The 13,327-nt window shown below is 48.1% G+C and overlaps 2 protein-coding genes and 1 pseudogene across 4 annotated transcripts in view; 2 read left to right on the top strand and 1 right to left on the bottom strand.

The window, feature by feature from the left end:
* Window positions 1-13,327, top strand: part of COX17 (cytochrome c oxidase copper chaperone COX17) — a 65,644-nt gene that overhangs the window by 22,202 nt on the left and 30,115 nt on the right. The gene's annotated exons all lie outside the window — the stretch shown is intronic.
* The window catches only part of POPDC2 (popeye domain containing 2), a 46,319-nt gene that overhangs the window by 2,877 nt on the left and 30,115 nt on the right, over window positions 1-13,327 (top strand). For 2 of the 3 annotated variants that reach the window (XM_066241563.1, XM_066241562.1), the window contains exons 2-3: window positions 5,902-6,010; window positions 11,787-12,336. In XM_066241563.1, the coding sequence (XP_066097660.1) occupies window positions 5,902-6,010; window positions 11,787-12,293 (616 nt within the window). In that variant the 3' untranslated portion in view covers window positions 12,294-12,336. The remainder of the gene's footprint in view (window positions 1-5,901; window positions 6,011-11,786; window positions 12,337-13,327) is intronic. The other variant, XM_066241564.1, reaches the window with a different exon arrangement.
* On the bottom strand, window positions 4,616-5,214 carry LOC136312157 (cell division control protein 42 homolog pseudogene; annotated as a pseudogene).

Below are 13,327 nucleotides of genomic sequence, written 5' to 3'. Positions count from 1 at the left end.
AATGCTATTCTGCCTCAATTTTGCTAAGTTTGAGCTGAGGGAAGAGGCCGCTAGTCAATGAGCAAGTTCCAGTTTTAAAAGAGACTCCTGTACCTTTGGCTGGTTAAAGTGAGGTACCAAATGCCTTAAAGCAGAAAAAATCTCCGTGCCAGGAAGTGGGGCTTCTTGTGCTGCTCTCCTCATTTCACATGCAGACTCTTACCTGGAAACCACAGCTGAAACTTCAGGCATCTCTTTCACTTAAATGAAGGCTAATCATTCTCTTCAATACAGTACTTAGAAAGTGACTTCCTCAAAATGTATCACCCTGTGTAGCTGTGGGAGGGTTTCTGTCATATATTATTTATTATTATTATTATTTTTGTATTTTTCTGAAGCTGGAAACGGGGAGAGACAGTCAGACAGACTCCCGCATGCGCCCGACCGGGATCCACCCGGCACGCCCACCAGGGGCAACGCTCTGCCCACCAGGGGGTGATGCTCTGCCCCTCCGGGGCATCGCTCTGTTGCGACCAGAGCCACTCTAGCACCTGGGGCAGAGGCCAAAGAGCCATCCCCAGCGCCCGGGCCATCTTTGCTCCAATGGAGCCTCGCTGCGGGAGGGGAAGAGAGAGACAGAGAGGAAGGAGGGGGGGGGTGGAGAAGCAGATGGGCGCTTCTCCTGTGTGCCCTGGCTGAGAATCGAACCCTAGACTTCTGCACGCCAGGCCGACACTGTACCACTGAGCCAACCGGCCAGGGCTTCTGTCATATATTATTCAAAGCACAGTTCCCACATCCTGAACAGCCAACTAACTGTCTAAACTACTCTCATAGGAGGAAATGACCTGTCCACCTGGGAGACGGAATGATAAATAAGGTAGCACACCAATTTAAACAGCTTCAGGGAGCCATGCAGTTTCATTAGATGTGAGTCACAGTCATCACATTTCAGGTGCTCTTCGGTGGCTTGCTGGAGTGGCTAATTCCTTTCTTCAAGAAATGCTGGGAGGATCTGACAGATACCACAACAGCCTCCTTCTCTTCTGTTCTCTTTTTTCCTTTATTTGTGAAGCTTTTCTTTAAGATTTTTGGTCCATTTTTATGGTGACACAGTGAGTTCATTTGTTCACTCATTCCTTGTTCTCTCCCTGCTTCTCTTCCTTTCTTCCTTCCCTCCTTCCAAAAATATTTAGGAGAGTTAGGGGCTAGAGATCCAGTGTTAAAATATGAAAAATATTGTCCTTGTACTGATGGAGCTAACAGTCTATCAAGAAAGTCAATAATTGGCCCTGGCCGGTTGGCTCAGTGGTAGAGCGTCGGCCTGGCATGCAAGGGGTCCGGGTTCGATTCCCAGCCAGGACACACAGGAGAGGCACCCATCTGCTTCTCCACCCCTCCCCCTCTCCTTCCTCTCTGTCTCTCTCTTCCCCTCCCGCAGCCAAGGCTCCATTGGAGCAAAGATGGCCCGGCGCTGGGGATGGCTCCTTGGCCTCTGCCCCAGGCGCTAGAGTGGCTCTGGTCGCAACAGAGCAATGCCCCGCAGGGGCAGAGCATCACCCCCTGGTGGGCAGAGTGTCGCCCCCTGGTGGGCGTGCCGGGTGGATCCCGGTCGGGCGCATGCGGGAGTCTGTCTGACTGTCTCTCCCCGTTTCCAGCTTCGGAAAAAAAAAAAAAAAAGTCAATAATTAATGTTTGACATAGTGGTAAGTAATAGATATAACATATTCAGGGAGAAATGCAAAGTGCAATCAGAACACGTAACCGGCAGACCTGACTTTTCTGGGGCAGTCCAACAAGACTTTCCGGAAGAAGGAATGTTTATGCTGAGACCTGAGGAGAAAGTGGGGATTAGGCAGAAGTCCATCTTGAGGAAACAGACTATGCAGAGACACATTCTATTCTACAGTAGCACACATTGACTTGCAGTTATTTATGTGCCTGGGACTTCCAATGATTGTGAAATCCTTAAAGGCAAAGATCAGATCATACCCACCTCTGCATTTCCAGGCCTCCAGGACACGGGAGGTGCTCTGAATATGTGTTTAGCCAATAAAGCTCCAGAAATGATGGAATAATAGCTCTCTCCAAATTGACAGGGTGTACCTTAGAGCTCTTTTTCTTTTTTTTGTAGGGTGTTTGTTTGTTTAATGCATCTGAAAAGAATGCATATACAAAGAATTGAGACACGAGAAAGCATTGCCTCCACACTAATGAATCTACAGGAATTGGGATTCGGGGAAGGTGGAGAAGATCACCTAGACATTTTTAAATATTGGAAACTGCAACCAAAATAAGTTGATAAAATCCCTATTGACACTTATGAAGAGTCTTCAAAAGACTCTCTCCATGGTTTTTATTAAACTAGAGAGCCTCAGTTGGCTGTTTCCCGGTTCCCCATGCAAAACAGAAATAAGGGGATTGTCCTAGCTGGTCCCCATGTCGGTAAATGTTCTCTCCACCCCACCCCACCCCACCCCACCCCTAGCTTCTTACTGAAGCTGGTAACTTGAAAGAGGATGTGAATCATCCCACAAACATCGATCTCTGAGCCCCACCCTTCATCTATACAGGTCTTCAGCCATGTGTAGGAACACTATATACGCTATTAAGCTGCACTTCTATGGTAAGCATATAAGACAATGACTGATGAGTAAAAAATGTTTTTTTAAATTATGTACTCAACCCAATTTGGTATATTTCAAGAGATACAATACTTTTCACTTATCCATGAAAGAAGTTAGAAGTTAGCTTCAAAAAAATCATCAAATGGCTGACAAATTTTCTTGAAAGGCAAGGAAATTTATATATAGTGCTACCTGGAAAAGAGGAGGGCAAGACAGTTTGCTCACTTTCATGGGTTTTATGAAATACTGGACCTTCTTGAGGGTGGATTGAAAAGGCGACTTTAAGAAAGGAGTTTGTTGGCCCTGACCAGTTGGCTCAGTGGTAGAGCGTCAGCCTGGTGTGCAGGAGTCCGAGTTCGATTCCCAGCCAGGGCACACAGGAGAAGCGCCCATCTGCTTCTCCCCCCCTCCCCCCCTCCTTCCTCTCTGTCTCTCTCTTTCCCTCCTACAGCCAAGGCTCCATTGGAGCAAAGTTGGCCCGGGTGCTGAGGATGGCTTCATGGCCTCACCTCAGGCACTAGAATGGCTCTGGTCACAACAGAGCGACGCCCCCTGGTGGGCATGCAGGGTGGATCCCGGTCGGGAGCATGCGAGACAGTCAGATCCCGATCTGTCTGACTGCCTCCCCATTTCCAACTTCAGAAAAATACAAAAAAAAAAAAAAAAAGGAGTATGTTGCCTGACCAGGTGGTGGTGCAGTGGATAGAGCATTGGACTGGGACCCAGAGGACCCAGGTTTGAAATCTTGAGGTCACCAGCTTGAACACAGGCTTATCTGGCTTGAGCGACGGCTCCCAGCTTGAGTATGGCGTCACTGGCTTGAGCATGGGATCATAGACATAACCCCCTGGTCCCTGGCTTGAGCCCAGAGGTCGCTGGCTTAAACAAGGGGTCACTTGCTCTGCTGTAGCCCCCTGGTCAAGGCACATATGAGAAAGCAATCAATGAACAACTAAGGTACTGCAAAAAAAAATTGATGCTTCTCATTTCTCTTCCTTTATGTCCCTATCTGTCCCTCTCTGTATCTCTCTCTCTCTGTCTCTGTCACACACACACACACACACACACACACACACAGGAATATGTTGTTATGTGAAGCATTTACTCTGTGCCTTCCTAAGAGCAGGTGGGGCACACACTTTCTAAACCAGATCTGAGAAGTGGAATGTGGAATCACTCATCCTCCTTCCCTAAGGACTGGTCAATGGTTAATAATGTTTTAAAAATGACTAAACACTAACAAACCCCATCCCTCCCAAAACAAACAAACACACAAAATAAAACAGGTGTCATAGATCATTCTTCAGGGTGGAACCTGGGAGCAGCTTCAACAACCTGAATTTTTTTTTTTTTTCGTATTTTTCTGAAGCTGGAAACGGGGAGAGACAGTCAGACAGACTCCTGCATGCGCCCCGACCGGGATCCACCCGGCACGCCCACCAGGGGCAATGCTCTGCCCACCAGGGGGCGATGCTCTGCCCCTCTGGCGCGTTGCTCTGTTGCGACCAGAGCCACTCTGGCGCCTGAGGCAGAGGCCAAGGAGCCATCCCCAGCGCCCGGGCCATCTTTGCTCCAATGGAGCTTTGGCTGTGGGAGGGGAAGAGAGAAACAGAGAGGAAGGAGGGGGTGGGGGTGGAGAAGCAAATGGGCGCTTCTCCTATGTGTCCTGGCCGGGAATCGAACCCGGGTCCCCCGCATGCCAGGCCGACGCTCTACCGCTGAGCCAACAACCTGAATTTTTGATACCACAGGGCAAGAGGATTATGGCAGAGTATGACTGCCATACAGAGTCATCACAAGCATGCCTTGCTTTTTAAACTGAAAAAAAAAAAAATTGAAACAACAATATGAAACTAGTACTGATTACTTTTCTGGCCATACACAATTACGCAAAATTAACTAGTATGGTGGGGGGGGGGGCATGCCGATGGGCCTTGTCTCACATGTGGGCAGGTGCAAGGCATTTGTCGTTGCAGACATAAACTTCCACTTTTAAACTTTAGTTTGATTTAAGCACTGCTCTCAGGATGATGCTGACACCAGGTGTGTAGAAAGGTCTCTGGAGAGACGTTCATAGCAGCACACACCTTCTTCGGTTCTGGAGGCTCCAGGGCAGCCGACAGCGCTGCGTCAGATCCGTTCTCCAAGCTTTCCTGTGTGAGTGCAGAACACTCCACACACACGACGGCCTTCGGGTCACGGGCCAGCGTCCTGGCAGTCTGCGGAGTGGCACGTTTCTCAGTAATAGAGGGTTCGTCTCTGAAATCAGTTTGGGTCCCAACAGCAAGGAAGGAGTCTTTGGACAGCGGTGTTTTGTCTCAGACATCCACCTTTCTTTCACACTTTCCGGAGAGGATGGAGAGACCACTGCAAAACAGACTAGAAACACATCTGTTTACAGATAGCAGTCATACTCTGCCATAATCCTCTTGCCCTGTGGTATCAAAAATTCCATAAATATATGGACTTTTTCTCCACCCAGCTTGACTGTGACTGCATAGTCATCCAAAACAGCTGGTACATACTCAGCTGGAAGTGTGTCGTCTAGGATATCAGGAGACGTGTTTGACCCACCATCTCCCACAGCAATGCACTTAATTGTGCGCATTGCTGAAACAGTTATCTATCCACTCTAAATAGTTTAGATCCATTGGTGACCTCAGCTGCTCCTTAGAGGTCGTTTTACCTGCTCCCTTTACCCAAGAGAGACAGTACCTTTCTTGTTATAACTCACTTTAGAAGACTGGTTGAGCCCTGGCCGGTTGGCTCAGCGGTAGAGCGTCGGCCTAGTGTGCGGAGGACCCGGGTTCGATTCCGGCCAGGGCACACAGGAGAAGCGCCCATTTGCTTCTCCACCCCTCCGCCGCGCTTTCCTCTCTGTCTCTCTCTTCCCCTCCCGCAGCCAAGGCTCCATTGGAGCAAAGATGGCCCGGGCGCTGGGGATGGCTCTGTGGCCTCTGCCCCAGGCGCTAGAGTGGCTCTGGTCGCAACATGGCGACGCCCAGGATGGGCAGAGCATCACCCCCTGGTGGGCAGAGCGTCGCCCCTGGTGGGCGTGCCGGGTGGATCCTGGTCCGGCGCATGCGGGAGTCTGATTGTCTCTCCCTGTTTCCAGCTTCAGAAAAATGAAAAAAAAAAAAAAAAGAAGACTGGTTGAAGCTAAAACTCTTGAGTTTTCTGGGGAAAAGAAGAAAAAACCCATACTGGATCCTAATCATTCCCAGTTTTTAACATGTCATTTAGACTTTGACGAGGATTTGGGTAGCCATTCCATTTTTCTTCTTTCCCTTGCCAGGGTTCGCGTGAGCCAGGACGGGCAGTTTCTGCACTACATCTTTCCCTACCAGTTCATGGACTCTCCCGAGTGGGAGTCACTGCAGCCCTCTGAGGAAGGGGTGTTCCAGGTAACAGGGAGCCCATGGCCGTGCCGAGCCGCCCTGCTCATCCCACTGTAACCCTGCACCACCACCCCCCCCCCACTGCCATCTTTCCCCGCTGACACCTGTCCTTGGAACCACTGCCACTTTGATGCTGGGGTGGAAGCGCTCTCCCGCGGAGACAGTGCCCGGCCTCCTGGAGGAGGTGGGGTGCGGAGGGTACTGACCTCTGACAGGTGGACCGTGTCACGCCTGGGCCGGAAACTCTTCCAGAAGACCCCAGTGACGGCAGTATAAAAGCTCACACTTCTTAGAGAGTAATTCGGGACCTTTAGTGATGTCCAGCCACATCTCCAGCCCCTCGCCCTCACACTTCCTGCTCGTTGCAGCCACAGGGAACGAGCAGCACTGCCCTCCACCCAGCACTTTGGTTTGCTGTGGCTATGCCTCAGCCCTTACTGTCCCTTCTACCTGAAATGCGTGTCCCCCATCGCAGTGAGGCGCTGGCGTCTCACTTCCTCCGAGGCCTGCCCAGATGGACCTCAGCAGCTCCATCCCCATAGCCTGCTGTTCCTGCCTGTGTGCCTCTCCGTTCTGTTTACTTATGCTGACTGGTGCACACAGCACTCTCTGTTCTAATCATCTGCCTTCCTTCTGTCTTCCGTGCAGTGAACCCAGAGGTAGAAATCTGGGCTTCTCCCTCTCCCTCTCCCCAGTTCTGAAGGACATTCAGTAGGCATTTCGTAAAGGTTGGCTGGAGTGGCTTGGCAATGGGCAGCCGGGGCATTCACAGACATACTCCAAGGCGGGGACCTAACTGCTTGTCCCCTCCTCTCTTCCCTATCAAGTCTCAGACCTCGGTTACCTTCTCTGTAGTTCTCACTTACTGAATGGTTAGCATGTACTAGGCACTACATGTTATATTGCCATATTGATTCTCACAACAATTGGGTTGGATAATATTATTATTACCCCATTTTACAGAGGAGGAAACTGAGGCTTATCAAGTAATTTGCCCCAAATCATCTAGAAAATGGCAAAGCCAAACTGCCTAGTGCTACTATTTCTGATTTTTTTTTAATGAGAGAATCACCAGGAGATTAGTTTACACACACACACACACACACACACACACACACACACACACACTGTTATAGGGACTCCCCTGTCCAGATAGTTTGCCAGCAGTAGGTTCCATGTGTCTCCTACCACTCCTATCAGGGAGTCTCTCAGGCTAGCATATGAGCCAACCCCAGAATAGACACATGCCAGGCAGGGCCACCTGGCTGGTCCTGCTTCCGTCCCACCCTGACTCCTGGCTCTGTGAGGACAGAGCCCGAGAGGGAATCCTGATCCTACTGTCAGGACCACCGGCTTTAGATCCCCCTCTGAGCAGGTTCCTACACACACGCGCACACACACAGTCTCCAACTAACCCAGCAGTCTCCTGTCAGAACTCCTCCCAAGGCCATAAGAACCTGCAAGAGGGCTGAGTCAGACCCTGAGCCAGCAGGGCCAGGCTCTGTTTCTGACAGAGACACTGAGCAACAGGTGATGGGTAAGCTGAGTGTCCTCCCCTAAGTTATTCTTGAAAGGAAGGGCTATAACCCCAGATGGCCTATCAGCCTGGCGTACAGGTACTGTCATATCCTTCCCATTTATATTTTTAGCATACACCTCATTTGAGAGCAATGAGACCCATACACTTGCTGTGTAAAGTCCCATTTCCTCTTTGCAAATGTCAGGTGTTGTCTCAAGTTATAGTTCATCTTGTCTTTGACTTCTGCAATTACACTCTGATGATGACTAAGGGGTCAATCCACAGTGACTGCCTGAATCATAATTCTTAATGTGCTTTCCAGAAATTAATCAACATTTCATCACACCTCTCAATTTTACATATGTTACCTTATTTAATTCATTCAACCAAACGCTGAGGTGAGAATTAAAGAAAAACCTTGTGAAACAGTAAGTTAACAGACGGGTTTCCTGAAGACCTTTGGAGAAGGATTTTATACAGGACATGAGAAAGTGACATTAGGTTCTTTAACAACATACAAGTTGGGTACTCTCTGCCTGATTCATTCGTTCACTTCAGTAATATGTATACTTATCATATATCAAGCACTGTTAAAGGTACTTAGAATATTTCAGTGAACAGAACAGATGAGGATCCCCTGCCTTCATGTAATTTATATTTTAGTGGGGGAGGAAAAAATAAGCCATACACACAATGAATAAATAAATTATAAAGTATGTTAAAATATTATAACTGCTATTTTTAAAAATAGAGTAGTGTAAAGGAGACATTTGCAATTTTAAATAAGGTCATGGAAGTTTTTGTTGAGCTAGTGACATCTGATACTGTGAACTCTGACTATCTGGGGAAAGAGTGTATCAGAGAGTGGGAAGAGTCTGTGCAAAGGCCCAGTGGTAGGATGGGCTAGCACGTTTGAGGTATGGAAAGGTCAGTGCTGCTGGGACAGAGAGAGGGAGGGGAGGAGATAGCAGGAGAGGAAATCAGGGAGGTGATAAGGGCAGAGCATATATTTTCTAGCTAGAGCCAAAAGAATTTCTTTACACATTAGATGTAGTGTGTGAGAAAAAGAGGATCAAGGTAAACTAAGGCTTTTGGCCAGAACAACTAGAAGGAGGAAGCTGCAATCAAATGAGATAAGGGAAGTGTAGATAGAGTTGGTATGGGGGCAAGAGAGGAAGTTCTATTTGGAATATATTGGATTTGCACCATCTGTGGGCATTTAAATAGAGATGCCGCACAGGCAGTTGGGTATTTGAGTCTGGAATTAAGGGGTGAGGCCTGAGGTGGAGACATAAATTTGGGAACTATAGGCATACAAATGATATGTAAAGCTGCTGGGCTGGACAAGATCACCAAGTGACTGTGTTTAGGCAGAGGAGGGGTTCAAGAACCAAGCCCTGGGATGCTCTAGTGTTTAGAGGTTGGAGAGAAAAAAAAAGGAAGCAGCCAAGGAAGCTGTAAAGGATTAATCAGGAGATTGTACCAGAAGAGCATGGCATCCTGGGAGTCAAGGAAAAAAAGTGTATCAAAGAGGGAGCGGCCAACAGCGTTGAACATGCCATGGAGCTGACTGCTGCAACTTAGAGGTCACGGGTGACCTCACCAAGAATAGTGTCTGTGCTCTGCTAGGGCCAAGCCCTACTGGTTTAACAGGGTAAGAGGAGTTAGAGAAGGAAAGTAGAGACAATATCTTTTATGGAGTTTTGCTGAAAAGGAGAACAAATGAATGGAGTGATAGCTCACCAAAGATATAAGGTGAGGAAAAAGGATTTTCACTTTTTAAAATCTTTCCATTGATTTGAGAGAGGGAGAAGAAGAGGGGAGGGAAAGGGAGTAGAGAGAGAGAAAAAGAAGCATCAACTCATTATTGAACTTGGACGCTCCATTTAGTTGTGCGCTCGTTGGTTGCTTCTCGTATGTGCCCTGACCAGGGATGAAACCCACGACCTTGGTGTGCTGGGACGACGCTCTGTCCACTGGGCAACCTGGCCAGGGCAAAGAATTTCATTTTCTTAAATTTTGACTAATTTTAAGATGGAAGAAGTAACAGCATGTTCAAAAGTACACCTACAATCTTTGTGTTTGGCCCTAAGGACATAGTTTACATCCAAACTAGCTCTTAGGCACACCCATTTCATCATCAGTACTCTGATTTCCTGCTTGGGCATTGTTAGTGAGCATATCGAAAGTGCAGGCTATGGCAGAGAGGGACCACGGCTTGCTAAACTGTTAGTAGGCTGGATTGTGAGTGCTTCTTACTTTCACAATTCTTTCTCCTGAAGCAACATGCTCAGAGAGATTAAGTAATTTGTCTGATGTCACAGAGCTAGGAAAGGGATAAAGCTGAAACTTTAAACCAGCTTCTGGCCTTGATGAGGTGATTAAGGCCCTATGTTCAGTGCTGATGATTAGGAGGAAGTGAGTAGAGAAAATGGAAAAGGGGGTAGTGCAGGGGGGCTGGAGAGGAGAGGAGGACAGTGGCAGAACTGGTAGGTAAGGCAGGAACCATAAGGATTGTAAAACTCTAAGAAAGAATGTAAAGCCAACCCTACCTTTGATGAGATAATCCATATACAGAACTTGAATCAGTGCCTGGCAACTGAGTTACCTCTCAATAAATATTAGCTGCTATCATTGTCATCATATCCACTGTCTCCATTCCCAAATTTTCGTCATGAACTCTGCTAATATTCTCACTGTTATTTTGGTCACTCACATTCTTAAAAATTGTGCGAGTCTATACTCTTGTCCTTCACTATCCTAAGCATGTTTCCATTTTAACCCTAGCTTTACCACCCATCATTGTTTTAACAAGGATTTATCAAGCACCTACTGTGTGCCAGGCACACATTATTTACCCTACAAGTAAAATTTAGCTTGGCATCCCCTAGATCAGTGGTCCCCAACCCCCGGGCCGCAGACTGGTACCGGTCTGTGGGCCATTTGGTACCCGTCCACAGGGAAAGAATAAATAACTTACATTATTTCTGTTTTATTTATATTTAAGTCTGAAAGATGTTTTATTTTTAAAAAATGACCTGATTTCCTCTGTTACATCCATCTAAGACTCACTCTTGACGTTTGTCTGGGTCACATGATACATTTATCCGTCCCACCCTAAAGGCCGGTCCGTGAAAATATTTTCTGATATCAAACCAGTCCGTGGCCCAAAAAAGGTTGGGGACCACTGCCCTAGATGACTAAATCGATGAAGAGTGGGGTGCCCTTTTGACTTTGTACTGTGAGGATTTCCCCTTCCTGTGTGCCCTTCTTCTGACCTTAGCAGTCAGATCTCTCTGGTTACTTGTAGTGGCCAAGTCCAGGGCAACTTCATGGGCCTGAGTCCCAGGCTAATAATGTTCTGTCTACTTGCTGCAGCGTGGCATACCTAAATACCCAGGGAAGCTCTTCTCTAACTAAAATGTTTTCTGACTCTTTTAGCACCCCTACTGCAATATTCTATCCTTCTTTATTCTTAAAACAAGCTGTCATTACCATTCTGATCTTTCTCCCAAAGCACTAGAAGGCCCCTTCTCTCTTCCGAAATCACATCAGACTCAGATGCTTCTGCAGCCATTAGTGATATCCGCCATGTGGTTTTCAACCACCGGGTGGTTAACTCTTTTTTTTTTTTTTTTTTTTTTAAAAGGTTGTTGTTTTTTTTTAAATTTTTTATTTATTCATTTTAGAGAGGAAAGGGAAAGACAGAGAGAGAGAGAGGAGAGAGACAGAGAGAGAGAGAAGGGGGGAGGAGCTGGAAGCATCAACTCCCATATGTGCCTTGACCAGGCAAGCCCAGGGTTTCGAACCGGCAACCTCAGCATTTCCGGTTAACTCTTTAACCAAGAAATTTCTGGTGGTCCACCAGAAATTGCATGTTGGTCCATGAAAGAGTTAATTTCCGGCTGACGGACACCAGTCTGCAGAGCCCCAGTTGAAAACCCATTGTGACTACAGACTACCAGAGCCGAGAAAACCGGTGCAGACACTGAGGCTCCGGGAGTGAGGGCCCAGTGAGTGAATGAATGGCTGATATCAGGGATCCTGCCGAGGATAAGCGCCCCCCACCCACCTGCACAATCAGTGCACACAAGTAAAGGTCATGCACAGAGCTTCCTTCAGGCAAGGCCCTGGGAAGGGCTGCTCCCGCAGCTTCTTCAATAAAAGTACTGTTGTTTGTCAAGTAACTGCGTGTTTCTCTCTGCTAACCATGGACACATTGTCTAGTCTGAACCTTCACTCTCTGCTCTGGACCCCTGTCAGGTCACTCTGACTGCTGAGACCACGTGCAGCTACATTTCCTGGCCCCGGAAAAGTCTCCACCTTCTTCTGGCCAAAGAGCGATACATCTCCCGTCTCTTCTCGGCCCTGCTGGGCTATGACATCTCGGAAAAGGTCTACGCTCTCAACGAGAAGCTCTTTGCTAAATTTGGGCTGTGCTTCGACATCCGTCTCCCCAGCCTCTACCACGTCCTGGGTTCCGCTGCTTCAGATTCAGGGCCTGAGTCGGAGAAGGAGGACAAGGAAGCCCACGAGCCAGCCACATCTCCTCCTCAGGCCGTGCCCACATCTGTCCAGCAATCGCCCCCTTGCTCCCCTCCTCCAGCTGCTACCAACCCTCCTGCACAGCCTTCCCGGGCCAGGATGTCCCGGCCAGACAGCGGCGGCCTGGGTGAGGACTCCACCAGTCTGGTGCTGGAGGATTTTGAGGAGGTGTCAGGATCAGAATCGTTCATGGATTATAGGAGTGATGGGGAGTACATGAGGTGAGGGGAGAAATAACACGGGCCCAGCCATCTGCTCAGGATCCTGTGTAAGTACTCAGAAGGCAGTGGCCACACCTCCCTGCCAACAGGTGGTCTTAACTCAGCTTGTAAGGGCAAAACAAAAGCATTTCATGGAGCCTGTCCTCTCAGAGGTCTGCCAAAGCGACACTAACCCAACCTTGCAGATAGCAAATCACTGCAGGTGCATGCAAAACATGAGGGGATTTTTTAAACTTGTTCTTTATTAAATGTGATTGCATTTTGGAAAGTGGGCTGGTTGACATTCTGAGCAAGCAGATAGGTTGCTAAACTTTTTGCAAGACTGCTAATAGCTAAAGGGGATTTTATTTGGGCATGCATTTGTGTGTGTGTTTGTGTGTGTGTGTGTCTGATGCATTTTAAAGGGGAAAAAAATGCTGGCCTGGTTCTAATTTCTATTGGTTCTTCCAGGGATAGAGTCAGCTCTAGAAAGCAGTCATTATTTAGCCAGGATTGGGAAGTTATCTGTTAAAATCTCATATTTCAAGGAGGCGTATGATACAGGCTAATAGTCCTGGGAGGAAAATGCCCCCCTTCCTCTCCTCTCCCCTCCCCCATTGGAAAGCGTACTGACCACTCAGGCAGAAAACTGAATGCTGCCCAACTGCCTGTGACTATGATCTGATTTGTATATAGTGGCCTGCTTTTCCCCGCAAAGTACACCTGTGTGAGGAGCAGTGGGCACGAATCTCGGAGGACTAATGAAATGGTACAGGCAGGCCTTGGCCAGTTGGCTCAATGGTAGAGTGTTGGCCTGGCATGTGGAAGTCCCAGGTTCGATTCCCAGTCAGGGCACACAGGAAGAGACAATCTGCTTCTCTACCCCTCTCTCTCTCTCTCTCTCTCTCTTCCTCTCCTGCATCCAAGGCTCTATTGGTTTGAGTGAGTTGGCCCCAGGCACTTAGGATAGCTCTGTGGAGACTCCACCTCAGGTGCTAAAAATAGCTCAGTTGCCTGAGCATCCCCAGTAAGGGGCTTGCTGGGTGGATCCTGGTTAGG

The sequence above is a fragment of the Saccopteryx bilineata genome, chromosome 8, assembly GCF_036850765.1.
Source record: "Saccopteryx bilineata isolate mSacBil1 chromosome 8, mSacBil1_pri_phased_curated, whole genome shotgun sequence".
NCBI classification, from domain to species: Eukaryota; Metazoa; Chordata; class Mammalia; order Chiroptera; family Emballonuridae; genus Saccopteryx; species Saccopteryx bilineata.
This window is presented reverse-complemented; position numbering and strand designations above follow the sequence as displayed.